Raw genomic sequence first — 27,388 nt, 5'->3', positions numbered from 1 at the left:
TACACTCATTTTGAATTTGATTCCTGCAACACATTTCAAAAAAGTTGGGAGAGGAGCAACAAAAGACTGAGAAAGTTGCAGAATGGTCAGAAAACACCTGTTTGGAGCATTTCACAGGTGAACAGGTGAACTGGTAACAGGTGACAGCATCATTATTGGGTATTAAAGGGGTGTCCTCGAAAGGCTCAGTTGTTCACAAGCATGGATGCGGTGAGGTTCACCACTCTGTGGAAAAACTGTAAAAAGTCCAACAGTTTAAGAACAACGTTTCTCAACACAAAACTGGAGAAATTTAGAGATTTCACCATCTATAATCATAATGTCATTAAAAGATTGAGAGAATCCAGAGAAATCTCTGCACATAAGGAGCAAGGCTGAAAACCAACACTGAATGTCTGTGACCTTTGACCCCTCAGGCAGCACAGCATTAAAAACTGCATTAAAAACCCACATCATCGTATAAAGGACACTACATGGGCGCAGGAACACTTTGGAAAACTGTTGTCAGTAAACACAGTTTGTTGCTGCATCTACAAATGCAATTTAAGACTCTACCATGCAAAGAGAAAGACATATATCAACTTTAATTAATTCTAACCCAATCAATCAATTGATCAATCACTACCTATTTTCAAGAGTTTGCACTGTAGTGAGCTCCAAAGGAATGAACAGATCTTGCAGAAATAATGATACATTACAAAACCGCTGCCACTTTAAATGTGTTTTACTCATCATATTATCTTTAATGATCTCATTCAAGCTGTTGCAGCCAACAAAAGTCTGTATGCTTCATTTATTACGTGTGTGGAGGCGTTCATCCTCAGGAGATTGTTCTGGCAAATCTAAAGAGAGGTGAGTCATAATGTTACATAAACAGATTTGAAACAGATAGCATCAAACACACACAAACACAGCACAGCCTACTACTGTAGCCTACAACACATTTCATAATACCATTCATGTTCCTCCTTCAAATCACAGGAAGAAATGGCAAAAAAACATATTATTCCCCCTCAAATCAGTTTTATTAGTGTTTTAAAAGAGAAAATTGCACTGAATCTAACATTATCAGCTCTGATTTCTTGTTCGTTTAATTTCATGCTCCATCAGTCATATTAGAAAATAATTTGTACCAACACAAAACCTGAATTTTCAAGGAGCAGCCCAACATTTCAGGAATGCTGTTTGGTGTGTTGGATCTGCATACAATAAATATACATATACAAAAAATGTGATGCATGTTGCAAAGTTTGTAGGCATTTTTTTTTTTTTTGGCAGATTGTTTCAATTAGAATAAAACTGCAAAATACAATATAGTAATAAATAATGAAACCTCTAGTCAGTTAATTGAAATGTACATGTTTGATTTTTGCTCGAGGGACAGCTATGATTAGTGGAACTCACGGGAAGCTACAATGGTTGGTCAAATGTCTGGAAAAGTTGCAGCGATGGTGGACAAAAATGCCAGGATGTGTAGAATTCCCAGAGATTGTATGTGCAGTTGACACCAGTTGATTGTTGTTTTGTTTGTTTGTTTGTTTTGTTTTGTTTTGTTTTGTTTTGTATATAGGGGAAACACTTATTAGCACAAGAGCTTCCCAGCACGTATATGTGCAGACACTATGAGTCTTGTTTTGTAACCTGCCCCTAATTGACTGAAACTATAAAAACAACTAACTGATGCTGATGTTAAATTTTTATTAATTTTCTTAACTGTTCCTTCCTATAATTGGTTGCGAATGCATATGTTCAGTTATTTTACATGCTAACTTAAATTTCTTCAATAAAGTTGTTAGTTTAAAAAAGCAGCTTTCTGAGTAGCTTTGTATTGTCATGTTGGTGCAGAGTCCACATGGAATAAACTTTATATTTTATATTCATGTTTCACTTATTTGATGTTCTGTTGTTGTTATTCTACTGTAATTTAACAGTCTGGCAAAAGCATTTCCCTCAGGATTAATAAAGTTCTCTTTTATCTTATTTTGTTTGATAGAAAAGGTCTTAAAATGTATTATATCAGTAACTGGTGATTTTTTTCCACTAACCTTGATATCCGTTCTCAAAAGTCCCATATCGATCAGGCTCTAATGCTCACAAATGAAACTGACAGGATAATATCGTATTGGCTGTAAAAAGGCAAAATAAATTCCCCCCAAACTGTCTTTATTTTTACTTAAGCCCTTCTCAGAGTATAAGAATTTAACTTAAACAGTAAAAAGACATTTCAGAGCTTTGATTTAATCATGTTTTATCCACATGATAAGATGTCTTTTTTGCCATTGTTCTGTATTCAGTGAGAAATGATTCATCTTTGTTGTTCCCCTCACCATCTGCGTGTTGTTGACAGCAAACTTTGATTGACGTTTTGCTCGACCAATGTACGCCGCCACGTATGTGCCCGTGGAATCGACGTCCAATCGTTGGGTTGGAGGCGGGGCTTGGAGTGAGAGGGCGGGAACAGAGCGGGAGGGCGAGCAGCCGATCTGTCAGCAGCGTATTCAGTGTTGTTGTGCGGTACTGAGGAGTCACAGCTGTGATTATGACTGAATATAATGGAAAAAAATGGCAGGATCGCGGACTGAGATTACCGAGTACTTCTACAGAGATTTGGACTGGACGTAAAAATGCCACAGCGTTTTGATCCCACTGCAGATACCGGTATTTTCTGGATATAACGCAGTGAAGTTACGGGAATCTTTGTCATCCCGGACTAAAGAAAGACAAGGGGGGCCTGAAATTACACGGACGTCGGTTGAAGTTGAGCTGCGCTAGCTAAGTTAGCATTTAGCTTGCTGTGAAATGCTAGCAGTCTCTTTTTATCTAATGGGAAGCAGGCGTATAAGGGGTAATGCAATGTTATATGTGGCTGTGTGTAGCATAGCTTAACCAGTGGCAGTGTCTTTAAACAACTCTCGTTGTGCTTTGGGAACGTTAGCACCAGTGGTAATAGCTAAGCTAACTGGCTAGCTCTCTGGCAGGGCTAGCTTGTTGTTTCCCTGCTGACTTAGGCAGCAAGCTTTTTCTAACTGGGAACAAAAAGGCAAGAGCTACACCCTTTAGATTTTTTTTTCTGTGTTTCCTTACCATAAAACATATCCCAGAAGAGATATCTGCTCATAAAGTGGCAATAGCCACATCTTATAATTATCATTCCGGACAATAAACATGTTTTTTCTTCCTTACATAGATTTTTGCCAAGCCTACAAGAGTCATCCTGTCCACATACAGTTATAGTTGCTCTTTGAATGTCAGTGCTCCTCGTATTTAATATACTTTAATCTGTCATTAAGACAAAAGGCGTTTGGCACAAGAGAGATTGTGGTTACAGTTATTTATAACCTGTCAGCTACCAGTTTGAAAGACAGTGCCAGTTGTTTACATTAGGTAAAGTTTTTTTCTCCACTGAGCACCCCTTGAGACTAGATCTGCGATAAGTCAATTAATCACTTAGTTGTCAGCTATTGAATTAATTGCCAACTATTTTGATAACTGATTAATCATTGAGTCATTTTTTAAGAAAAAATATATTCCTAAATGTGAATATATTCCAGTTTCTTTAGCCCTCTGTGATAGTAACCTGAATATCTTTGGGGTGCAGACAAAGCAAGACAGCTGAGGACGTCATCTTGGGCTTTGGGAAAACATTTATCACCATTTATGAAATTTTATGGACCAAACAACTAATCAGTTAATGTAGAAAATGATCCACAGATTAACCGATGATGACAATAGTTGTTAGTTGCAGCCCTACGTGTGACCAGATTATTTTTCTCAATAAGCAATAAGGATGTTTTGCTTTTCACAACCACATTTTTGGCATCCACCTGTTTTTCAACTAAGACACTCCTGTAAGACTGTGTTGTTGGCCTTATTTTAGCCTGAAAATTATCTACTTGCTCACAGTTTGGAAGACTGTTTAAGTTACCAGGCAAAACAAGGACTTTATGCTGATGGACCCCCATTCAGCAAGTTCATGGGATAGCAAACATTGCCTTTGTTTTGGTCAAGTGTGTTGAATAACACACAAGGGGGTTGGTTGGTTATCCATCCTCTTGTTGACGGGGAGTTTACAGTCACTCATCTTCAGCCTCTTCTGCCCCTGGGCTCAGATGTGAGACACAATGGGCAGCCAGGGCAGCCCAGTGAAAAGCTACGACTACCTGCTCAAGTTCCTCCTGGTTGGAGACAGCGATGTGGGCAAAGGAGAGATCCTGGACAGCCTGCAGGATGGATCGGCCGAGTCCCCATACGCTTACAGTAGTGGTGAGTCACTCTAGTCTCAGCTGATTGGCCTGTTGGCACAGATTTACCCTCTTGTGATGATGATTTTCTCCTGTTGTGTCATGCTTGCTCATCACAAAGGTCCTGAACATACTAGCTGTGCATTTTGCTGTGTGGACTGTGGAAAAAAATACACAATGAGCTCTCTGAAACATAACACAGAGCATTCACATGGAAGCAAGTCAGACAGTCATGACTGTATCTGTATTGTTCAGTTAGTGGATAAGTTCACTTGCTAAACAATAGTTTTCATGACCTCATAGTCATAATAATATGTTACAATAGGTTTTAGACCTGTACATTAAACACTGAATATTTTCCATCCTCCTCACCAGTTTTTCCTTGACAAGTGGTGTCCATTTGTAAAAAATAAAGGAAAAATATTGTAATATGCATGGTAGTTACATGTGTTTGAGCTAATTGTAGACTGCTACCACTGTGAGTATGCTGCCCAGATCCATAGGAAATATTCAGTAGGTTTGGTCTGAAATTGAATTACATTGTAATTTCAAATACAAGTAATCTGTATTTGTTGGTTTAGAGTAGCTACACTTTGGAACAGTAGCTCTTTTAGCTCCATCCACCATGCTGTGAAGGTAAAATCTGATGGAGCTGTGCCCGGTCAGATGATTGCTTCCTTGGTGTAGGAGCTCAGATCACCTGGCTCTGTTGCTCCAGGGCTGACAGCCACTATCTGATCACTGCCTGCTGCTGCAGTAAGCTGGTGGTCTGTGGCTACTATTCATGCATACTCACACACTCCCACTCCCCCAGAGGGAAGCCCGACCTAAAAGCAGAGCAGATAGAGCAAAGGGAAGCAAATGAAAGAAAGTTCTTGAAGGACCATACTGGCTTTTTTGTTTATTTATTCCAATTTAATATACATCATACACATATTACTGTTAAAGATTCTCCAAGATATTCCATAGTCTTTTTTAGATTTTCTAAATGTGTTCATTCCAGTCATTTGGTGTTTCCCAAAGGTTTAGAATATGTTTGGCTCATTGCACGGGATTGCATTCACAACCTAATTTATGATATAGTGACCCTACCATATCATGCTGTTCATAGGCACACTAGAAAGATTTCAGGATGTTAAATACAGAAGTTTTGGGTTGGTAAAGCTTCTCAAGCACAGCAAAACAATGAGAAAAATACGGAAATATAAGCAGAGGGCATAGTCTATTGGTCAATAATCATTTGTTGCATGGCTTTGTCACTACCACATTGCTCCTGCTCCTATGTACGTGAGTGCCTGAAGTTGGCTTTGTAGCTGCTATTTATTTATTTCCCTCATTTCTTCAAATAATTGGCAGCTTTAACTGCAGCTCCCCAAAGGAATAATAAATGTCAAAATATGGGGGGGAAAAAAGCGGTGTGGGTGGGAGTAAATCCATTTGGGTGGGTCGCTCAAATTAATTCTACATGTGGAAAACACTTTATCACAATAAACATCCCGTTAGTGGGATTGGGTATGTCGTGCAAATCATTATAATGGCAACAACAAAAGCAAGCGCGGTTCACTGTGATGGATTACCTCGACTCAGGCCACCTTCAGATATCTGCAAATTAGTTTTAATAGTGGAATAAGGTGAAACTAGTGGTTGTAAAGAAAGCTGGAAAAACACAATAAACAAACAATCTTTAGGTCTTGTAAAGTGGACCTTTGTCACATGCATGCAGCCTAGTTGAACTCTCTTCTCCACTTCAATTCACTGGTCTGGGAATATGAGCTGCTATGATATAGGGCTGCACAGTTAATCGCAATTGCCGCATCCAAATCGCAGAACCAAATCGCAATTTTTTGAAAAAGGAAAAATGTGTGAGAAAACATTTGTATTGCATATCGCAATTTCAATTGAAATAATTGCAATATGACTTTTTTAACCAACCATGCATCCTTACTTATTAATTTCTTAAAGGTAAAATATGAATGTAAATTACATTTGTCAAGATATTTGCTCCAGCAAACAATCTTTACCAGAGATGCTGTCACAGACGATTCCCTGAGTATCCGTTTCGTTTTTCAGATGAGGACGATTTCCATCTCCTCCCCTCAGGATGAAAGCAACTGTTCATGAAAAATACATCAGTCAGCAGAATGACCCCTTTTCACCAGTGCTAATCTAATGAATTCTGCTAAAGGGTGATGCTGCCTTTTGGCATTTGGCAGCAGTGTGCAGTGCAGTGTGTCATGTTGTGTGTTTTCAGACACCCACACTGAAGGCCAAACTATTTCACTGAACCAGGTGACAGTGATTTAGAGAGGGAGGTCATCATTGCAAAAAAAATATTAAAAGTCTTCAGCAAAACATTTGATGAGGGTCTCTGCATCGTGGCTGAAGTGTTACTCTATTCCTATAGATTGTTGGTGGCTCTTAACACACTTACTGAATGCTCTGGTAAGAAGCTACAAGGTTTTGTACAGTTCATAATATTCAAATTAGGGGTGTAAGAAAAAATCTGTATATTTGGATATTGCAATATTGTCTATCTGTTCTGATTACCTGAAAGAGTAAACTTCTTAATCTGGAATTTAATTAGATTAGAAAAATAGCAATATATCACCTTGCTTACGCCATTACAATATATTGAAGCGTAACGCCTGTATCATGATACGTATCATATTGCCAGATTCTTGCCAATACACAGGAATAGTTTAAATCATATTTTTTTCAAAAATTAGCAGAAGTCAGTTAGCAGAAGCTTAATCAGCCAGTATTTTGAGAATTCATTAATGGTTTTAATCTTTCTCTTTAAAAATTTGAGCTGTTCTCTGGCACAGCCAGACTTAAAAAATATTCTGAAAATAATCGTTAGTTGTAGCCCTAATCAGAAGTGCCACTTAAAGACGTTACCTTGGACTTAAGGAAATTGCGATGGGCATTTTTTGCTATTTTCTAACATTTTATAAACCAAATAATTACACGATTAATCATACAAATCAGATGATTAATCAGTAATAATGAAAATAATTATTTGCAGCCCTTATACTAAAATACCACATTACTGGCCAGCTCTAGTTGGAACTTAGTTTGACACATAAATATTTTCAAATGGATCTGCATTAGTGTGGCTGACTTAAAGATGAGTGCATATCACCTCTGCATTAAAGGACCAATGTGTAGGATTGAGTGGCATTTAGTGGTGAGCTTGCAGATTGAAAACACCTTGCATCACCCCCCCACTTATGAATATTATATTCAGTTTATGCCAATAAATCCCCATAAACCTTACACACTGGATCTTTAAGGTTTGTAAACAGCCAACCTATGGAGAAGCTGTTACTCTTCTAAGAGCAAACTCTTCTCAGCTTCTTAAGAGTCACTCTAGAAGAGGAAGATGTCCTAATTGATGCAAGCAAGATCAAAAGCCTTCAAACAGCCTCATTAAATATGGAGAGCAGAGTGGAACGCCACTGAACACGCTTCAGCTGGGATGTTTGTGCAGACAGAAGCTCTGTTATTGATTTCCATCCCTCTGGCAAAGAGAGGTTAGCATGGAGGGAAGGGGATTGCTTGTGAAGAACATAAATATTTTAACAGGAGAAAATCAGGACAGAAGAGCAGATTTTAATTGGATGACATTGTCCTCAGGCTGTGATTGGTACCCTTCCTGATTTGGGTCAGTAGGATAGACCCGTCTGTCACATTTCCTCCTGTGATCAGTGATTGTGTGTTTTATTGATCAGAAATTTGATGATTAGAAATTTCTAATGTTCTTACATTGCCCCTGTTAAAGGTCTGCATTGGTGAAGGATGTTTTTTTGGTGACTTTGTCAAATTGTTTCTGGCCCTCAGGTATTCAATGTTATGTGCTTTTGGATCGTTTTTATGATGTTTTGCAGTGTAGTTATTTTCTGTGCTGAAGTTAAAGCTGACACATTTAGCTTTATCAATTTGTTCGATTTTTTTTTGACAGAAAACAATTTTAAAAACTGAGAACTAATTTAGCAATTGATTAATCACTTCACCAATTTTCTAAAATTACCAGAGCACAAAATGGCATATTTAAACTTTGCCCATAGCCATTCTTAAAGAGACAGTTCACCCCCAAATCAAAAGTATATATTTATATGAGCTTTTTTCTATAAAGGTTTCCTCTGGCTTGTAGTGCTATTCATAGATCTTTACTGTTTTTGTCTCAGTTGCCAAGTTTTGGCGATATCAGCCATGGAAATTTCTGCCTTCTCTCCAATATGATGTAATTATATTGGGTCAGTAGGATAGACCCGTCTGTCACATTTCCTCCTGTGATCAGTGATTGTGTGTTTTATTGATCAGAAATTTGATGATTAGAAATTTCTAATGTTCTTACATTGCCCCTGTTAAAGGTCTGCATTGGTGAAGGATGTTTTTTTGGTGACTTTGTCAAATTGTTTCTGGCCCTCAGGTATTCAATGTTATGTGCTTTTGGATCGTTTTTATGATGTTTTGCAGTGTAGTTATTTTCTGTGCTGAAGTTAAAGCTGACACATTTAGCTTTATCAATTTGTTCGATTTTTTTTTGACAGAAAACAATTTTAAAAACTGAGAACTAATTTAGCAATTGATTAATCACTTCACCAATTTTCTAAAATTACCAGAGCACAAAATGGCATATTTAAACTTTGCCCATAGCCATTCTTAAAGAGACAGTTCACCCCCAAATCAAAAGTATATATTTATATGAGCTTTTTTCTATAAAGGTTTCCTCTGGCTTGTAGTGCTATTCATAGATCTTTACTGTTTTTGTCTCAGTTGCCAAGTTTTGGCGATATCAGCCATGGAAATTTCTGCCTTCTCTCCAATATGATGTAATTATATGGCACAAGTCCTGTGGTGCTCAGAGTGCCAAGAAATACATTTGAAAAACTCAACAGCAATGTCTCCTTCCACAAATCACGATCCAGTTGCTCAAAATAACTGACAGACTTTGTTGTGAGCAGTTTCATGTCGAAACTACTTTCTTTCTACAGTAGAATCTACCAGAACTACTTGGTTTCTTACGTGAAACTGCTAACAACAAAGTATGTGGAACTGTCCCTTTAAGCTTAGGTGATGCAGCAAATTTGCTGGAAATTCTGTCACAAAACTGAAACTGAAATAAGCATATATAAGTGTATTGTTAAATCCATGGAATTTAATACCTGACAAATCAAGGTCTCTTGAACCTCTAAATCTCAAGTTACCATAAAACATTCCAATGCATTAATTTCCAGTGTTGCCCACAATGACCTAATACGTTATCTAAAGGTATTAAAGAGAAAGCTTTCTCAGTGATGGAGGTCTAACAGAATCTCTGCTGCTTTACAAATCTCTCTTGTCTCTCCCTTTCTTTGTTGAGCCTCCTGTTTGAAATAGGCCTAGTTGACACATTCTGACCGATTTCTTGGTTGGTATCATGCAGGATGGACACTATAAACAGATTTTTCAGAAGGGTGTGCTTTGGGAGGCGTTGGGAGGGGGGCATTGGTGTGTTGGGGCTACAAATAATTTTTTAAGGGATCTTAAGATTAATATTTCACACTGATAAGGTTTTGAATTTCACACTCAGTTGATGTTTGCCATCAGATAACGCCAGCCTCCGAGGGATGAAGCCAATTAAAATGCAAAAGCAGGTTGTAAAGACACTTTTCAGAGCAGCTGCAAGAATCTTAAACCTTTTTTTCACTCAGCACACACTAACAATGGAATATTCCCAGGGGTCATGCAGGCACGGCGGTCCATTGTTCCTCTATAGCGTTGGACTGGCTGTTTTGACAGTAGCATATCCATAGACAGCAGTTATCGCTGGATACAGGCCAGCTCAGAGATAACTGAAGGAGAGGGGGGTTTAGAGTGTCGGTAGGTAAATGAAAAGCTGAACCTGGTCTAATCCTCTTGAAAGATGCGCGGACTGACACACCGACTGTTCAGTATTACCACAGAGCTTAGCTGCAACTGCAGTCTCACTGCTGTCGGATAAAATTTTCTGCACTTTGCTTTCTTTTCCTCCCATTTCATCCTTCACAACCTCTGCATGTAATTTACACCTGCAAATGTATTTCATATTCACATGCCTCCGACTCACCTTCACAGTAGTCTTTGTGTTTCTGGATTCTGTTCCCGAATTTTTATGTTCCTAGTATATAATATGCAGTGCATAGTAAGGTTGTCACCAGTCTGATAGACCAGCTGTGTGCTAGAAAAGCTTGTCCATCTGTTTCATTAAAGCTATTTCAAGGAACATTTTTTGTTATGTTGATTTTGGAGGGCCCTTTGGACAAAAGCTTCCACCATAATTCCCACAAAAAATTAAATTCTGCAAATAAAAATCTGTTTCTGCTTCCTTTGAACAGGCTAACATACACATAAGACTTAGAGATTATGTTTTTCACATCTATACAGTCCTCAAGTTTTCGTTGTAGAGATTTTATTTCTGCTGCTCTGTTTGTGCTACTCATTGTAATTAATTGTTTCATCATTTATAATGGTATCTGTAAAAGAATTTTGATACAGATAGGTATTTGACTTAAAAATTATGTAACAGCCAAAACCACATAACATTAATGAACATCCATTTATTTTTTCTCAAAGAGATTTTCTCATCAAAATCTGCCTTTATATTGTCACTTTGCTGTTCTGTTTTGCACATACAACATCTATTCCATGTCTGTCCATGCTGGGATGGGATTTTTTTTACCTGTTAAAGGGTTTTTGGGGGGCCATTTTCCTCAGTCTTTTGGGGGGTCTAAGGTCAGGGGATGTCACACACTGTGCAGATTGAAAAGCACCCTGACGCAAATTTTGATTTGTGATATTAGGCTATATTGGCCTAAATAAAATTTGACTTACTGTCAAATGGTAAAGTCACACTAAATCTTGTCTTGTTTGACTAGATTTCCAACACCAGTAGAAAAAAAAATTACAGGAATACAAATAAAATCTCTGCATTGTACATGCTGCATCACAGTTTAGGGTTGCAGGTTAAGCTTTTATATAATGTGAGGCAATATGCATTAATTTCTCTACTTACCATCCTAAATTTTGTATTACAGTTCATACTGATGTATCTATCCATTTTAATATTTCAGCCTGTGTTAGACCTTTATGGGAAATGTTGCATATCAAAGTTATTTCATTACTGGATTAATCAAAGGCAGACAACTGTTGGGGTGACTTTTTCTTGAACAGGTTCTCAATTGATTTTCTGGAACATGTACTAATTATGGATAATAACATATACTGTGAATGAGGATTGTAGCCACTCGTAGGCTGACTGCAGTGCAGCGACAGAAACATCATCTCCAACATTATTATAGTGTTAAATCAACACCCCTCTAACAGTCACTACAAAAGCTGAACATCATAAGCTTCACACAGCTTTGAGTACATCCACAGAACAAACAAAGTCAGCCGACTCCCAGAATAGAAGCAGCAGTATGCAGCTAAGACATCAGAGACATCAGAGGAGGCATTGATTATCTGGGATATCTAAGTGAGCCCTGGCAACGAGAGGAGAGGAAGCACTTGGTACGAAGCCCCGCGCTCACTCCAATTCAATTAGGCGAGCCTGAGCTCAGCACTTTGGCTCAGCAGCAGCTTTATGTTGCCTGGAAAATTGGAAGATATTGGTAATGTTGTTAGCAAGCAGCTGCTACCTGCCAGAGCCTGATGCATTCATGTGTGAGAGTCTGGGAACAGGAAAGGCTTGCTCTTTGGCTGTGCCCGTTTTTTCAAACAGTGCTGTGATGTTAACATATTGTTTCCCCAGGAGTCTTAACAGTTAATCTTAAACACCTCCTCCAGTGAAAATTGTGTTTTTCTCATGTGTTAGAAGACATATCAGGAGTGAAATAAGCAGTAAACTCCACATCTGAGCATTTCTTGCTTTGAAACTGTAGTGAGCAAAGGCAGTCTCAAAAAAATAAACCTGAGAAACCAATCCTGTCGATTGAGGGCATGACACTATACATTTCATTAGCGGTGATGCCCAGCCAACCGGAGAAGCCACATGTAGCTAGTAACTGTGATTAACCAGCAAAACGGAGGAGAAGCCACATGCAGCTACTTTAGGGGTTGGGGGGTGCGGGAGAGGCTGGAGACTAATTATATATTCATAAATTCTTGAATACTGAATGAAGGCAAGGTGTATAGCTATATGTAAGCCATTTTGACAAGGTATTTGAACTTATTTTGCAAAAAAAAAAATCAGACACAATTTTTTACTTCTTGCTGAGCATTTTATATTGTTTGATTGACGTTGGCCTTCAAAGCTGACAGTTCCTGGTTAAAAGTGCTGTGAGTTGAAAGTAACTCCCTTTTATGCGGCCCCCGATAGTCGATGATTGGAATGATTAGTTGGAGTCCCAGTAGTCTGAGATTCTTCCAGTCTGTTCCCTTTGTCAGTCATTATGTATTACAATTACAGGATAAAACAGATAGAGGCTACAAAAATACACACGCAGAATATTTTAATGAGGAATTGTAGGGAATCAAATATATTTTTATATCAGCTGGTGCACTTATTAAAATAATATCCTTGGGGCCACACATGCTGTGAGCTGACTGATGAGAGAGGGTGAACGGAGTCGTTGGCAAACAAGTTTCAGCTCTTGTTTTTTACCTGCGTCATTGTACACAGAGCAGTGCAACAACATGACAGGCTGCAAACTCAACATCACCACAGACCACAAAACTAACTGCGATGAAAGCAGAGAAGAGTGATTGAAACGCAGAGCAGTGTGACACACTGCCAGCCTCTTCATACCGGGGCAGGTGACGCTTGTTTGTTTGGTCGTACTTTGTGTTTGTTTTTAATACACGTAAGAGTGACATAGTGTGTTTTTGGACAGCAGAGGAACTCTATGGCTCTTTTCATGGAATTTGTGGACAGTAAGAAAAGCAAGCACACACATTTCAACAAGGTTTTGGTGTTACCTGAACAGTTTGAATCTCTGTCTTTATGGAAAAGCCATTGAAAGCAGCGTTTAGCTGGTTAGCATGTTGAGGCAGACTGAGGAACATTGTGTAACAAGCTCTACACAAGTACACATAAAACTGTTGAGTATAAAAGATAAACATCTTCTAGCATGTGGAAATACTGATTATCCAGTGGTTCACCTGTTTGGCCTCAGGTGGTACCAGGCTCACTGAAAACCGCAGACTCAGGTGAACATGTGGAGACATGGAGCAGCAGGGCGACAGGTGTAGCAGTCAGACAGGTTTGTCAGAGATGAGCTAAAAAATGAGCCACAACAGAGAGATCTGTTAGCTGCCTGAGGCTGTACAACGCTGCCTCTGTGCTGACAGTTAAACAGTAAACGCTGTTGTTTTAAACTTTCACTTTTGGATCCTTATTATTATGAAGGTTATTTTTAGATCATGTTTTTAATTTGAATAATCAAAATATTGTGGATGCGGTGGTGTGACTTCAGGGAAAGCAATGCTTCTCTGTCAGGCACTTGTTTCTGAAATATTTCAACAACTCTTGGATCAGTTTACATGAAATATGGTGCAAACTTTCATGGTTCCCAGAAGATGAAGCCCACTAACTGTCCTGACTGTTCATCTAAAGCCAGCAGGGGGTCAAAGTTTTCATGTATCCTGCAAAGATTTCCTATATGAATTAGGACAAAATTTTGCACATTGGTTCAAGGTTCCCAGACATTGTATTTTAATGACTTCTGATCCTCTGGCTTTTCTACTGGCATCACAATGAGATTCACATTTGTAGTTGTAAGCGAAATATCTGAACAACTCTTAAGATGAATTGCTCTGAAATTTCCTTTGGACACTCAAGTTCCCCTCAGATTGAATTGTAATTGTTTTTGTGACTCTGACTTTTTATTTAGCACCATCATCTGCTGAACATCAGCATGTTAACATTGTCATTAGCTGAATTTCCACTCAGGCTAGGTATAAAAAAGGACAATACCAGTACCAATACCAGTACCCTTAAAGTTAAACCAATACCAACAGAGAACTCTATTCAATATATTCTTTTATCAAAAAGTGCACCTGTCCACCCTAAAGTTTTCTTCATGCCGTATTCATGCTTCATTCACATTTTTCCTAAAATAATCCTTCCACATTTTATGTATTTATTTTAATCAGACACCAGAGACGTATAGTATAGCCTTCCTTTCAAATGTTTTGGTGGCAAAACCATACAAATGGTCATTTTTTGGACTGAATGCAGGTATCGTTTGAGTGGAGAACTTTTGATAGTACTTGGTACTGGGTCATTTCAGTGGATACTTTGCGTTACCCAGGAACTACTTTTCAAGGACCTAAAAGGTTCCTTCAGCCTGTGGTTGTTTGCGATTCCATCACAGTCCAAAACCCTGTGAACACTGGGCAGACTAGTCCGCTGACATGTAGTAAAGTGATTCGTTAAGCATGATTTTGTGTGACTGTACAACGAGGATGATGACATATAAAGTTATGCTCCATCTGTTGTGTAATGTCTTCTGTAACTCCATGTTGAAGCACAATGAACAATGAAGAAACCAGTTTGCGGCTACAGATTTTAAAATGAAAATCTGGCTAAAAGCACAGGGGAACATTTGTACTTTTCTGAGAGGTAAAATAGTGTCCCTGGCCTCATGAGTGAAGGTGGTTCATCAGGAGTGTCTTTGTTTTTTAGCTTGCAGATCTTCACATCTAGCTCAAAGCAGTACTGTACCAAAGTAAGACTTTTGTTTGTTGTTTGTAGTTTGGGTATTGGTTGGTTTGAGCTCAGGAATGGCTGCAGAATGGCTCATTTAATTACATGACCAGTAATTCATGTTTCAGCTTTAAAATTAAAATAATGGAATGGAATGAAAACGGTTGTTATTAGCAACCATGAAGATGTTCAGATGTATTTACCAACCAAAAATTAAGTAGAATTCAGAGAGGACAGATAATTTCAGAGCAGGACACAGACTGCGAAAAGAGGCAGAGAGGACAAGCCTTGTCATGAAGTGAATGTTCAGTGAGAGTTTGTCTTCACAGATTTTCCCATGATTATATCAAACAGTTAATCGGTTATTCTACACTGTAGCTTAGTGATATTGGTGCCAAGCTGGAATAGGAAGAGAGTCTGCCTAAATGTTTTCCCTCGTGAAGACACTGACATAATAAAAGTATTACATTCAAAGTAAGCTGAAAGAGCTCCACTGCGTTGTCTTTAGCGTTGTCACCCTTGAATACACGGGTGTCATATTTTTCAAAGTCAGTCACAGTCCTCTGTAGTGTGTTGTGGGTAAATTTACGATTTGGTTTAGTGTGCGGCTCATATAGATGATGAAGCATTTTGTCTCTAACTGCAGTGCTGTAATCTTGATTGAAGCTGGCCTTCTTGATGCATCCATTTGCCTAATGCCTGTCTCTGTCTGCCCTCTCTCTGTCCACCAGGTATTGACTATAAAACCACCACCATTCTTCTGGACGGGAGGAGAGTGAAGCTGGAGCTTTGGTAAGCTCACATCACTGCTGAACACATAACCTGTTGTTATCTGTACAATAGAGAGTGTGACTGCTGCTCTTTTTCTGGCATGCGCTCTTAAATCCCTCAACACAGTACTGTTCTAGACCTCTGAGACCTTTATGGGTTTGTTCAGCCAAAGTATAAACAAATAGTTTCTCAGTGTGTTGTCAAATCATGAAGATAGTTTTGTTTTTATCCACTGTGGTATATGAGATTTCTTTGCCGAGCCTGATACAATAAAGGTGAATGATGTCATTTATGGTTCTCACAGCCTTGACAAATGACATCTGAACAATACAACAACAACATGTCTTTCTAGGAACAGTGTTACTGTGGATAACCCACAGACCCAACTGTCAACTGTTTTCAGAAGGAGTTTGTTCAGAGAAAATAGTTCCAATGAAAACTGATCACACAGAATGCTTTGAAGTTAATATTGCCATGGTACTTGACGTCCAAATCAGTATTCAAATGCTGCAGGTTTTTTTTCATTTGCATGTTTTTTGAAGAGAGGGTGAAGATGTTGCATCAGCTGCCCTGAAAAAGAGGCAAAAGGCTGATAAATAGTGAGAATTGCGTGCACAAATGCAGTCTTGTAAGCACAGAGCTGTAGCAAGCTCGACCCTCCCTATGAGTTGCAACTGCTCAACACTCTCTCGCTTGTCAAGTTGATATTTGAGACTTTGGGGCAGGGATGGGCCGGGGCCCTCTTGTCCTGGTCTCTCATTACTCATAATTACAATTAAGGCACAATATAAATAATGACCGCAAGTAGGGCTGGGCCAATGCACAATGCTATCATCTGTCGCTGATAGCAGATGGTCATTGATTACTGAGCCCTGTACAATTGTAATATCGCAATTTTAGAGCCTTCTGTATTTGAGGTACTGTGTCCCCTCAAATTTGCCATGAAGCAGGAGTTTTTGACATGTGTGAGAGAAAATAAAAAAAGAAGCTTCTGCTGCTGGTCTGTCTCTCCATGTCCCCGTTATTATTTTCTTATTAAACCCTCCTCATTAAGTGAACCCATTACTCATTTGGCAGTGGTGTTTCTTTGCAGCAGGCCCCGCAAGTGTGTGTATTCTGATCATGCCACTATGGTTTTCTTAGCTTAGCATTGTCAGCATAGCTAGCTGGCTAACTTTGGTTCATGCGTCAGAGGCTGAACCCAACTAAGTTACAGACTACAGTGTGGAGATGAAGATGCTTTTAGACCTGTTATGGGGATGAAACATTTCAACTTACAAAAATGTGATTTTGCGCCATAGGAGCTTTACTTTCATCTTCAGAAGCCGCAGCATTTATTCACTGACAAACTGCAACCTGCACTGTACATTTAGATTGACACATTCACTGTTCATCTTATCTTCCATGCACTCACTACGCTGTGATGCTCAGACCAGTCAGTGGCCTCCAGTGTTTTCATGTCATATTTTAGTATGGGCTCAGCTCACTTGCAATCTCAACTAAAGTGATTCAAAAACAGTACCAGGCACGATACACAATGGCAAACCAAAAGAGAGCAAGTCAAGTCAAGCTGAGCTGAGCTGAGCCATGCAGTGGAAATGCAGTTAAAGTTATGCTGTGTAACAAAACATTGTTCAAACCCATAAAATTTAACTTCTACCAGGGCACTGAAAGTTTTCAAACGTGTCAGCCTGGATTTTTGGGAATGTGTATAAAATGATGCACAATGCATCTTGAATATTTCTGTTTGATGCCATAAAAACATGAAGTCTTGGGTCTGAATATTTCACACTGTGTAAACATCATAGAGCCTCAATGAGGAGTTGGAACAACATGACACAGAATATATCTGTCAGACAGTGAAAACTACTTAGGGAAAAACAGGAACACCGTTTGTCAAATGGGGTTGCATTTACATAATACACCTCATTTTAATAGACGCAAAAGAGAAACATACATAAAGAAAAATACAAAAATATGCTAAGTAGGAAGGTTTATATAACGGTTGCATACAAGTGTGCAGAAACAAATTTTGCAAACATTTGCATTTAAAAGGTCTGACAGAGGAAAGGATGGGTTTCATCCAGTTTGCAGTAGGTACATTTTTTTGACAGGCAGCAAAACAATGATCCATCTTAAAGCTCATTTGATCCACAAAACAGAAAAGGTATCTTGGTAACAGTGTATTGCATCAAATGTTTATTTCTTAGTGTTATAGAGAACCTATCTAAATCAAAGTGTTTGACATGCAATATGGAAAGAAACCATACCCAGCTGTGGTGGGTACAAGTGCTTATCTCCTGCATATTGTTACATACCACACAAATAATCTTGCATCAGTAGAGATGCGTGTAATTGTCAGTTAAGACTCACTGCAGTGCAAGGCGAGGCCTGTTTGGTGGAAGTAGGCCAAGGAATTCAACAACTTACTCTGGGGAGAAGCAACGCCTTGTCTTCCCTGTGGAGAGAAAAGTTTAAAGACAGCCCAGTGATGCAGAATCTTCTTTATTTTTGCTGCGTCACTCTTTCCTCCGCTTCTCACTGTTTCACTGTTGTTTTACTGTCTAAATGCTGCCTTCCTTCTCACTCTGGCTTTGCCTCATCCTTCCTTTCCATTTCTGTCTCTGTTGCCATCTGTGTCTCATGACTCAGTCTCTCTCTGAGGTGGTAGAAGAGTAAAAACTGAAACCGTAAAGCATAAATCTGGTGTCTATATGTTCCTTCTGTCAACAAATCACATGAAACACTGTAGTTAATTTGGACTCAATCCCACACACACCATCCTGCTGCCTCAAATATTCAGTAGAAGACCAAATGTGGACTCATCCAATACTGAAAGTAGTCCCCAACAAATGCACTTTTTCCTCCAGCTTGAGCAATGTTTTTTAAAAACTACAGTGGCCAGTATTAAGAGCCAGATAACATACTGTTGGTTTTGTTGTTTGATCATTGTATGCCTGTATTAGAGGGTTGATGGTTAGATAAAGGATACAAGGTCAGAGAGACGTGGGGAATAAAATGGTATAAAGGAGGACTCAAACAGTGGACGTTGGTCATTGTCTGTGCAGCATTCAAGCGTTAATTTCGAATTTGAACAAAGCTTTGAAGCTGCAAACTATTTGATACAGCCCTAAGGTCAAAGAACAATAAATCAGTTTGCTTATATCTGCGGTTGGCTCGTCAGTTTTATCTAACCTCAATCAGACAGTTGAGCATGATTTAACTCTTATAGTCATTCATAAAGCTGGTGTGGCACCTGCCTTAAGAAGCGTAAACATTTCATTAGTAAGGGCGTCATTTCTGGTAGACTGCACAAGAGAAGATTGTCAGATGATATTGGGCATCAACAGTTGACCTAATGAACACACAACTAGCTGAGCTGTAGACTAGCTGGTCTGACGTTGTTATCAGATTTCTTACTAAATCTTAAAAACACAGTAACGCCTGTTTTAATAGCTTTTTAAAAGGTTTGGTAGAGAGGCACCAGATCAAAACGTTCCCTTCTAAACACTCCCCTTCAATCACTGATTTATCAGGCTCAATTAATCATTTACTGTCTTGGTAAAAACTAAAATCACAAGATGTAGACTGGCTTTACATGACTGAGAGTACGTGTAAGCTTAGCTGGCTGCTAAAACGAATACATTAGGATTTTATAAGTAGGCCACAAGATCACGTGAGAGAAATTAAACTTAACATAGTCATCAAGATATGGATGATAAACATACAGTAAAAATACATAGACTATATTTATATCAACTTGCTGTTAGCTTAAGGCATTAAACCTAGTTCTACATGTTTTGGGTGATGTCTCACTCGTGTTCAGTGCTCCAAAACCTACCCCTCATGTTTTTGTTTATGAAATTTACCCATGGGAAAGCACTGCAAGGATTCTGGTGGTGAATGTGAATTCATTCAAGGCCTTGTGGTGCTCAGTTTGGAGATCAATCTGCCCCTCTGAGGCAACATAAGAATGTTTGATCACTGCTGAAACTGAAGTTGGACCAGTTTTCAGGCCCGTGTTTTATCCTCTGTACCTAGAAAAGTAGCAAGTTTGAGCACCGAATCCAAAACATGTTTTACTTCCTGGCAGCTGAACAAACATGAGTTGACTGTTAATTTCTCTGTCTACCTTTTCTTTTTGTCTTCAGGGACACCTCAGGACAGGGGAGGTTCTGCACCATCTTTCGCTCTTATTCCCGCGGGGCTCAGGTAAGGAACAAATCACTTAAAGGTCTGGTGTGTAAGATTTATGGGGATCTGTTGGCAGAATTTAGCACAAATATGTGTTTTCACAGATGTATAATCACCTGGGAAAAAAAATCCTGTTTCTGTTACTGCTCATTCCACTAAATCCTGCACACTGTGTTTTTAAGTAGACTGAGACTCTTTTCACACCTGAAAATGCAAACCAAGGTTGACGCTTTTTAAAGCTCAGTTCAGTCCAAATTGTGTCGGGGGGCTGGTGCAGTCTTGTCAGAAATATTGAAATGTCCATAAATATTTATACTGATTTATTTATACTTTTGGTTTCACATTGCACTAATGTGAACATGTTAAAGAAACACATATGACATGCCTACGACCTGTTGTTGTCACCTACATGAGCTGCATGTCTCTATACTTGACAATAATCGGACAGTTCAGTTAAATTCCTCTCTCATCCCTCTGGAAAATAATTGATGATTGTGAGTTTTTACCAGCTTACTTTTTATAAAGTTCCCTGACCAAATGTCAGTTATAGTTTTGGTCTCCTCCTCTTTTAATGTGCTACCGCAGCTCATATTGTTAAGTTGAGTCATTTTTCCTTTTTCCGGTTCAGGTGATAGCCTGCCAGAACTTTGGTTGGTTCAGTTTGATCCAGAGCAAGACCACCTCTTTGGGTCAGACAGACAAGATTTCACATTTGTAATTTTGGGTCGGATCAAACTGAAAAGTCTGTTCGAAACAACATGGGTGTAAAAGGGTCCCAAATTGAAAACTGCTCCGCTGTGCATGAAGTAAACCTGCTGGACTTATGTGTGTGTTTGTGCCTCTTGTCTTCAGGGGATCCTTCTGGTGTATGACATCACCAACCGGTGGTCGTTTGATGGAATCGACAGGTGGATCAGAGAGATTGATGAGGTGAGTCTCCAAGATGGATGGATAAATGAAGGGATGATTGGTTAGATGAGGTTTGATAGATCTTGGCAGGATTGAGCTCAGGAAGATCAGTCATAATTGGAGACGTAGGTGAGAGGTACAGTTTTCAGATATATCTTATCAGATTTTTTATTCCTTTTTTAGTGCTATAACAATCCAGCAAGATTTTTATTTGTTCCTTTCAGACTTCAGCGATTTGAAAAATGTTCCAGTTTATAAGATGGGACAAAGGGTCAATAGAAGAAGTTAAGTGCATCACTTAAGACAGCGTGTGTGTGTGTGTGTGTGTGTGTGTGTGTGTGTGTGTGTGTGTGTGTGTGTGTGTGTGCGCGCGCGCGTTCGTGCGTGCGTGCGTGTGTGTGTGTGCGGGTGTGTGTGCGGGTGTGCGTACCACTCTCATCATTTCCTTCCTGCTGACTGAAACAAAAAGGATGTCCGTGTCCGCTTTGTCAGTGTGTGTGTGTGTGCGTGTGTGAGAGAGAGAGAGGTGATATTTTTGGCCTGTGGAATGTATGTTTCAGCTTGGCCTTTCCTGCTCCACCTCCACAGATGTGGTCGGCCACTTTTAAGGACAAAATAGCGAAGACATTGATGGATGAAAAATGTCTGGATGATGAAAATTAAACAGCTTTTAGAGAAGATGAAAACAGATACAGATGTGCAGTCCTGAGTGCACAGCTGAGCTTTAATCAACGATTATGTTTTGTGTTTTTATTTTATTATTATTTTCAGTTTTATAAATTCTACTAAACTTTTGTTAATTTTTTGATTAATTATTTTATGACTTACTGTATGAAATATCAAGAAATGGTGAAAAATGACCTTCACATTTCTACAGGGCTCAAGATGACCACTGTTTGGTCCAAAATCCAATATACCAAAATGCATTCAAACATGAAATCCTACTGGAGATATTGGCTGTAGAGATGTCTGCCTTCTCTCCTGTACAATACCACTCAGCTTGTGACGCCCAAAGCCCCCAAAAATACATTTGACTCAACACACAAAACTATGTGGATGGATAAATAGCACTACAGATGAGGGTTGGATGAAATAATCGATTCTTAGATACATCATGGTTCTCTCTTAATAGATTATGAATAAATGCAGCAAGTGTAGGGACTCGATTAGTGCAGCGGACCTTGAGACAGGTCACCCAGCCGGATCACGATCACGGAAGAGAGCCAGGATGAGAGCTAAGCTAACCCGGCTTAGACCCGACACAACAAGCCAGAGAGAGCTGCATCGTCATCGGCCCACTTTGATTCTGCATCAGCCCACATCCCCCTCCTCAAACTCCCCACATAACTAATGCAAATGCAGTGGTATCTGACAAGTTTGGCTGGAGGTAAAGTCACTGCCGTCAGTAAGCTAGCATTAGATAGTCAGACATGCTAACGTTTGCAGCTTATGTTAGAGCAGATGAAGACAGTTTTAATCCATTCCCCACCTCTTGCACACCATATGTAGAGGAAAGTTTGACAGGCCTGTGGCGCCCAAGTTATGGTTGCTAAGCTATGACTGGACGTGCTGTTTGGAGGCGGGGCTTAGGGAAGGGACAGTTGCATCATGAGGTGCCAAGAGATTCCCACCCCTACTACAGGTAAGAGAGAAAATGTGTATTTTTGATTCTGGGGTGAACTGTCCTTTTAAAACAAAATTATGACTCACCAATTTTAAATAAAAGTCTTGTCATCAGCTGGGTGATCCAGTGCTCATCTCAGCATTGGGGACAGAGGAAGGTCTTGAGGCTTTAGTAATCTGAATATCCATCCTGAGGGTTGAAACTCAATACAGAGGTCTCTAAAATGACTGGAGCCTTTGAAATTGCTCTGTTGTGGAAAAAGTGAGACGAATCAGGCAGATCAGTGCATCTTACTGGTAAATCCTGGCATCTGTAGAAACCTCCAGTGTTTGCTTTTTCCACCGCCACCTCCACTGCTGCTGCTCCAGCTGTGGCCGTCTCCCCTGTGACCACTGCTGCTGCCGACCTCTGTGGAGAGACTCTGAGCACGAAAAGGCGACAGGGAGGCTGCTGAAGGGAGGCTGATGAGTGGTGACAGCCAGGAGGAGAGAGGTCGGCCTCTCGCTGCCATCATGTTTCATTCAGTTTGTCAGGACAGATGGGGATGAATTAGAGAGACCTGAGCTTGAGTGGCAGGACAAGATACATTCTGCTGCCTTGAGCTTGTTGAATTAATAACAAGCCTCTGCTGGTCATTTCATATGAATGTAATGTCTCTCATTTACTTTATCTCTCTGTCTGATGCTTTGGATCAAGTGGAGCTACTGTATAGACTGAGATTTCTCTAATGTTATCAAAGCATGACAACTTTAAATCATTTTAGAAAAAGGTGTGAAAAAAGTACATAGCTGATGTGTGCCTCAGGTCTATGCCAACTACAGAGACACCACATGGAGACCACAAGACCGGTGATTGGTCAGCTTCAGCTGCTTGTGTTTTCTCCTACAAAGAGATGGGGAAAAAACAGACGAAAAGTGTGACGGAGATGGAATTGCTTTGTCTGGGTCATGTAAAGCAGATGACAGTATTTAATTTGAGTTATTCTTTGAACACCAGATTGTTTCCAAAGTATCAGTCTGAATCACAGGAGGGATTTTCATACTGCATGTCCTCAGCCCTGAGTAAGAGTTAACCCTGGGATAACTTAGCCCCCTTTCACACACACATACCATACTTAACCCAGTGTTAAGCTAAGCAGCTAAGCTCCTGGGCTATATGATTCACATTGCCCTTCTCATAGCTTTGGGTTAAAGCCTCTGTACACCCACACAAGTGTTTTCCATTAACTTGGCTGATTACCTCCTTCTAATCTTTTCAGCCCTGTTTCACACTAGCAGCTTTTAGCGCTGGGTTTAGTCGATTTTCAGGGTATAACGCCGCAAACCTATGTGCAGGGTCATTGTGCCAGTGTGAAAGCTCTTTTAGCCTTGGCTAACAGCTCCCTTAGCCTGGGGCTAACTGGTCTCTTAACCAGGGATTAAATGCAGTGTGACAAGCCCTTTGGAAAGGTCCGTTCTCAAACCAAACACACTTTTGGAAGCCCTGGTCTCTGTGGATCTCCCACCTCACAGACCCAGTTCAGCTGCACTATCTATATTTATGCCCCTGCTGCTGTCAAACACAGAGAATGAAAGGATGTAAACACAGTTACTGTGGGGAATACAATCTGATCACATACAGTACAGTACATGCGCCTAGTGTTATTTATTACTATTTATTTATTTAATATTTATTTATAGATGGTAGGTTTGCTTGGCAACCCTGCATTAACAAGCAAATGCTCATAGAGAGAGAGAGGAATATGTGTTTTGCAACTAGATAGTGCTTTAGTTTGTAGGATAATTATCAAGGTTAATTCCATCCTCTGTTTGATTCTCTCTTCCCAGCATGCTCCAGGTGTGCCTCGAATCCTCGTTGGTAACCGTCTACATCTGGCCTTCAAACGGCAGGTTCCCACTGAGCAGGCGAGGGCGTACGCCGAGAAGAACGGCATGACCTTCTTCGAGGTGAGCCCCCTGTGCAACTTCAATGTCATCGAGTCCTTCACGGAGCTGTCGCGCATCGTCCTGATGAGGCACGGCATGGAGAAGTTCTGGAGGCCCAACAGAGGTGAGCGGGCAGGGAGAAGGGGCGTCGATGTGGATGAACCAGGTTAAACAGCTGGTACGCCAAAGAATTAAAGTAAAACAGTCAATGTCAAAAAGTTCCTGGAATGAACTGAACAGCTTTGAACAACTTTGTCAAGCATCTGCAGAGATTACAGAAGTGTGCTTTAACACTTTGGAGTAACTTTTTGACACATTGGGTTTATGAAGTTAATGTAATTCTCATATAAAAGCCAATATTCAAATAATGTCCAATTCTTGAGGGAATTACCTTAGTTTTTTTTCACAAATTTCAAGTGAATTGGCCAAAGAAAAAGTGAATGAATTCTTGTTTCTCTCCACCACTAAATAAAATGTATAGTCTGTTTAAATGATGCTTCAGTTTTTAGTAGATTAACTGTACTCCAACTGTAACTGTACTTGGATTTTGAGTCTGTGCTGTAGACAAACTTTGAGACATTCTGTGCTAAATGAACCAAAATAGTCCTCAGATGTATGACACACTCATAAGCTAATTAATTCTTGCTCATTCCTGTCAGCCTTTTGTCTGCCTCATATTTAATTACAGAGGGAAGCAGGTGGGAGGGGAGTCCTGCAGACCCTCAGAGAATTAATGATGACCTGACGCAGGATTTCTGTGTCACAGCTTCGTCTGAACTTTATTTATGTCTTCAGGGTTTATCCTGTTGAAGTCCTTAAACACATCAGATTGAGACCTGCCTTCTCTACCATGTCTGTGGCTCTCAGTCCTTGGCCCTTTGGTTCATGCTAAAAACTCAATCTCTAAAAACACCTCACAAATATAATCAGTGTGTCACAAATGTCTTGTTTTACCTACAACTCAAAAAAATTCAGTTTACTGTCATAAAGGAGTAAAGAAACTAGAGAAATATTCACATTTAATCTGGGAATTTTGGCTTTTTTCTTAAAATATTACTAGAAATATTACTGTGGCAAACCAGTTACCAAAACAGTTGATGATTCATTTAGTAATAAATTAATAACTGAATATTTGGTTAATCAATGCCATGATCAAAGTCTGACCGTGTGACTCTCCGTCCTCCTCTCTCTCTGCAGTGTTCAGCCTGCAGGACCTCTGCTGCAGAGCCATCGTGTCCTGCACGCCGGTCCACCTCATCGACAAGCTCCCACTGCCCGTCGCAATCAAGTCTCACCTCAAATCCTTCTCCATGGCCAACGGCATGAACGCCGTCATGATGCACGGACGCTCCTACTCGCTGGCCAACCCAGCCGGCGGCTCCAAAGGCAACAGCTTGAAGCGCTCCAAGTCCATCCGTCCACCGCAGAGCCCGCCACAGAACTGCACTCGCAACAACTGTAAAATCTCCTAAGTAGAGGCTTCCTCGGGGGAGACGAAGAACAGTCGTCAGCGTGGGATCAGGAGACCGATGTACAGGATGTTGTTAGTTGGAGGGAAAGAGCACATCCCTGAACCTGAAGAGCTGAAGAGCGAGAATGATGGCTAAAGGGATGTATGCGTGCTGCCTCTCACCTTCATGAGGTCATGTTGAAGAGTATAAAGTACTTTCCAGGTGAGGGGAGCTCGACTGGTGCCTCAAGATAGCAGAGGAGAAGACTACAAACATTTTGGTCTCTGCAGACCTGATTTTCACTACCAACTGCTAAAATGAGAGAAAGAGACTCAAGATTCACTCCTGTCTGCTGGAGTGTAACTACATGTACAGAAATCTCTCACCAACTCAACAATATTCAGTTACTCTACGTGATGCACGCCACTCAATGTGTCCATGCATCACAAAAATCACCTCAAGATTTTCACTTTTATGTCTCACGTTTCAACCCTCCTTACTTTCTTCTGTCTGTAGTTTTTCTGTCCACACCATGGTTTATTTGCTATTTTAATGACCAATAAGCTAATAATCAAGACACTAGTAACCAGTCAGTTCTGTATTGATCATTGCTTATCTTCAGATGGCTGTAACACTCATTGTTCAGAATGTTTATTTGAGCCACAAACACTCGCTGAAGGGAAATCATGGTAACGAGATGAGTGAAGGTTCCCATCTGCTGTTGCAGTTGAAGTGGAGGCAAACCTCACCCTCCTGAATTCCCCGCAAGACCAAACCTGAACCAGATCTCAGGTCCTGATTTGATAGTGTGCCTTGAGTCTAAATTGATTCTCACAGAGGATTCTTGGGTCAATATGAAAGTGTAAACATCAACAAACACCTGCTGCATTTTTAATGATGCAGTTCACTTGCAACAAACTTTCTCAAAACATAAAAACAACCGTGAATATGAGCTGAGTTTTAGGTTTCAGATTTTTCTGTACAGAGATCTAATGATGCTTGTTGCCATGGATACTACTCAATGCTGTCAAGAGGTGAAGTCGTTCCCCTTCCGGTGTCTACCATGGGAACATTTTTGGGAGAAAATCTGTACAGTAGTCAACAGCAAGAAGCATACTTTTTTTTATCCCATTTGAACTGTGTTGTGAATTATACATATGATGTTTGTCAGTTTATTTCACCACAAAAAAATTTTGAAAAATTAAGTACCATTTTTACCAGTTTTGTGTGAAACCGCCCACTCGACTACATCTCTCGTCTCACACAATAGATCCTTTTGAAGTCGACGTCATCAAAAAGCTGTGCCCGCATTTCAGCAACAGAAGAAGCGGTCTCCCTCAGTCATCCAGACAAGTTATTGTGGATTTCTGATGTCCACTATGCAGGTATTCTCCAACGCATTTTGGCTGATTGCCACTATATGCACATATTTTTTTTCCCGTCTGATTGCAGAGAACATCAAGTCTCTGTTGTAGTGAATCAACACATTATTCTGCCTACTGATAGATGCAGACATAAAATACAATGCCTTTCAAAATGTCCACATTCACTGGACAAAATAAGAAAACTACTGCAGTTTTTTTCCCCTCTTTGTTCTTTACAAA

At 39.9% G+C, this 27,388-nt stretch overlaps 1 protein-coding gene across 1 annotated transcript; it reads left to right on the top strand.

Annotated features, from left to right (window-relative positions):
* The first annotated feature begins 2,485 nt into the window (after nt 1–2,485).
* LOC146309089 (ras-related protein Rab-40C) lies at nt 2,486–26,752 on the top strand. Its single transcript, XM_084744683.1, has 6 exons — nt 2,486–4,263; nt 15,642–15,702; nt 19,833–19,893; nt 20,728–20,805; nt 24,235–24,457; nt 25,531–26,752. The coding sequence occupies exons 1-6, from the start codon at nt 4,122–4,124 to the stop codon at nt 25,803–25,805; spliced, it is 840 nt and encodes a 279-aa protein (XP_084600809.1). The 5' UTR covers nt 2,486–4,121; the 3' UTR covers nt 25,806–26,752.
* Nucleotides 26,753–27,388: the final 636 nt, after the last annotated feature.

The sequence above is a fragment of the Lutjanus erythropterus genome, chromosome 19 (assembly GCF_056507025.1).
Source record: "Lutjanus erythropterus isolate fLutEry1 chromosome 19, fLutEry1.hap2, whole genome shotgun sequence".
NCBI lineage: Eukaryota > Metazoa > Chordata > Actinopteri > Lutjaniformes > Lutjanidae > Lutjanus > Lutjanus erythropterus.
This window is presented reverse-complemented; position numbering and strand designations above follow the sequence as displayed.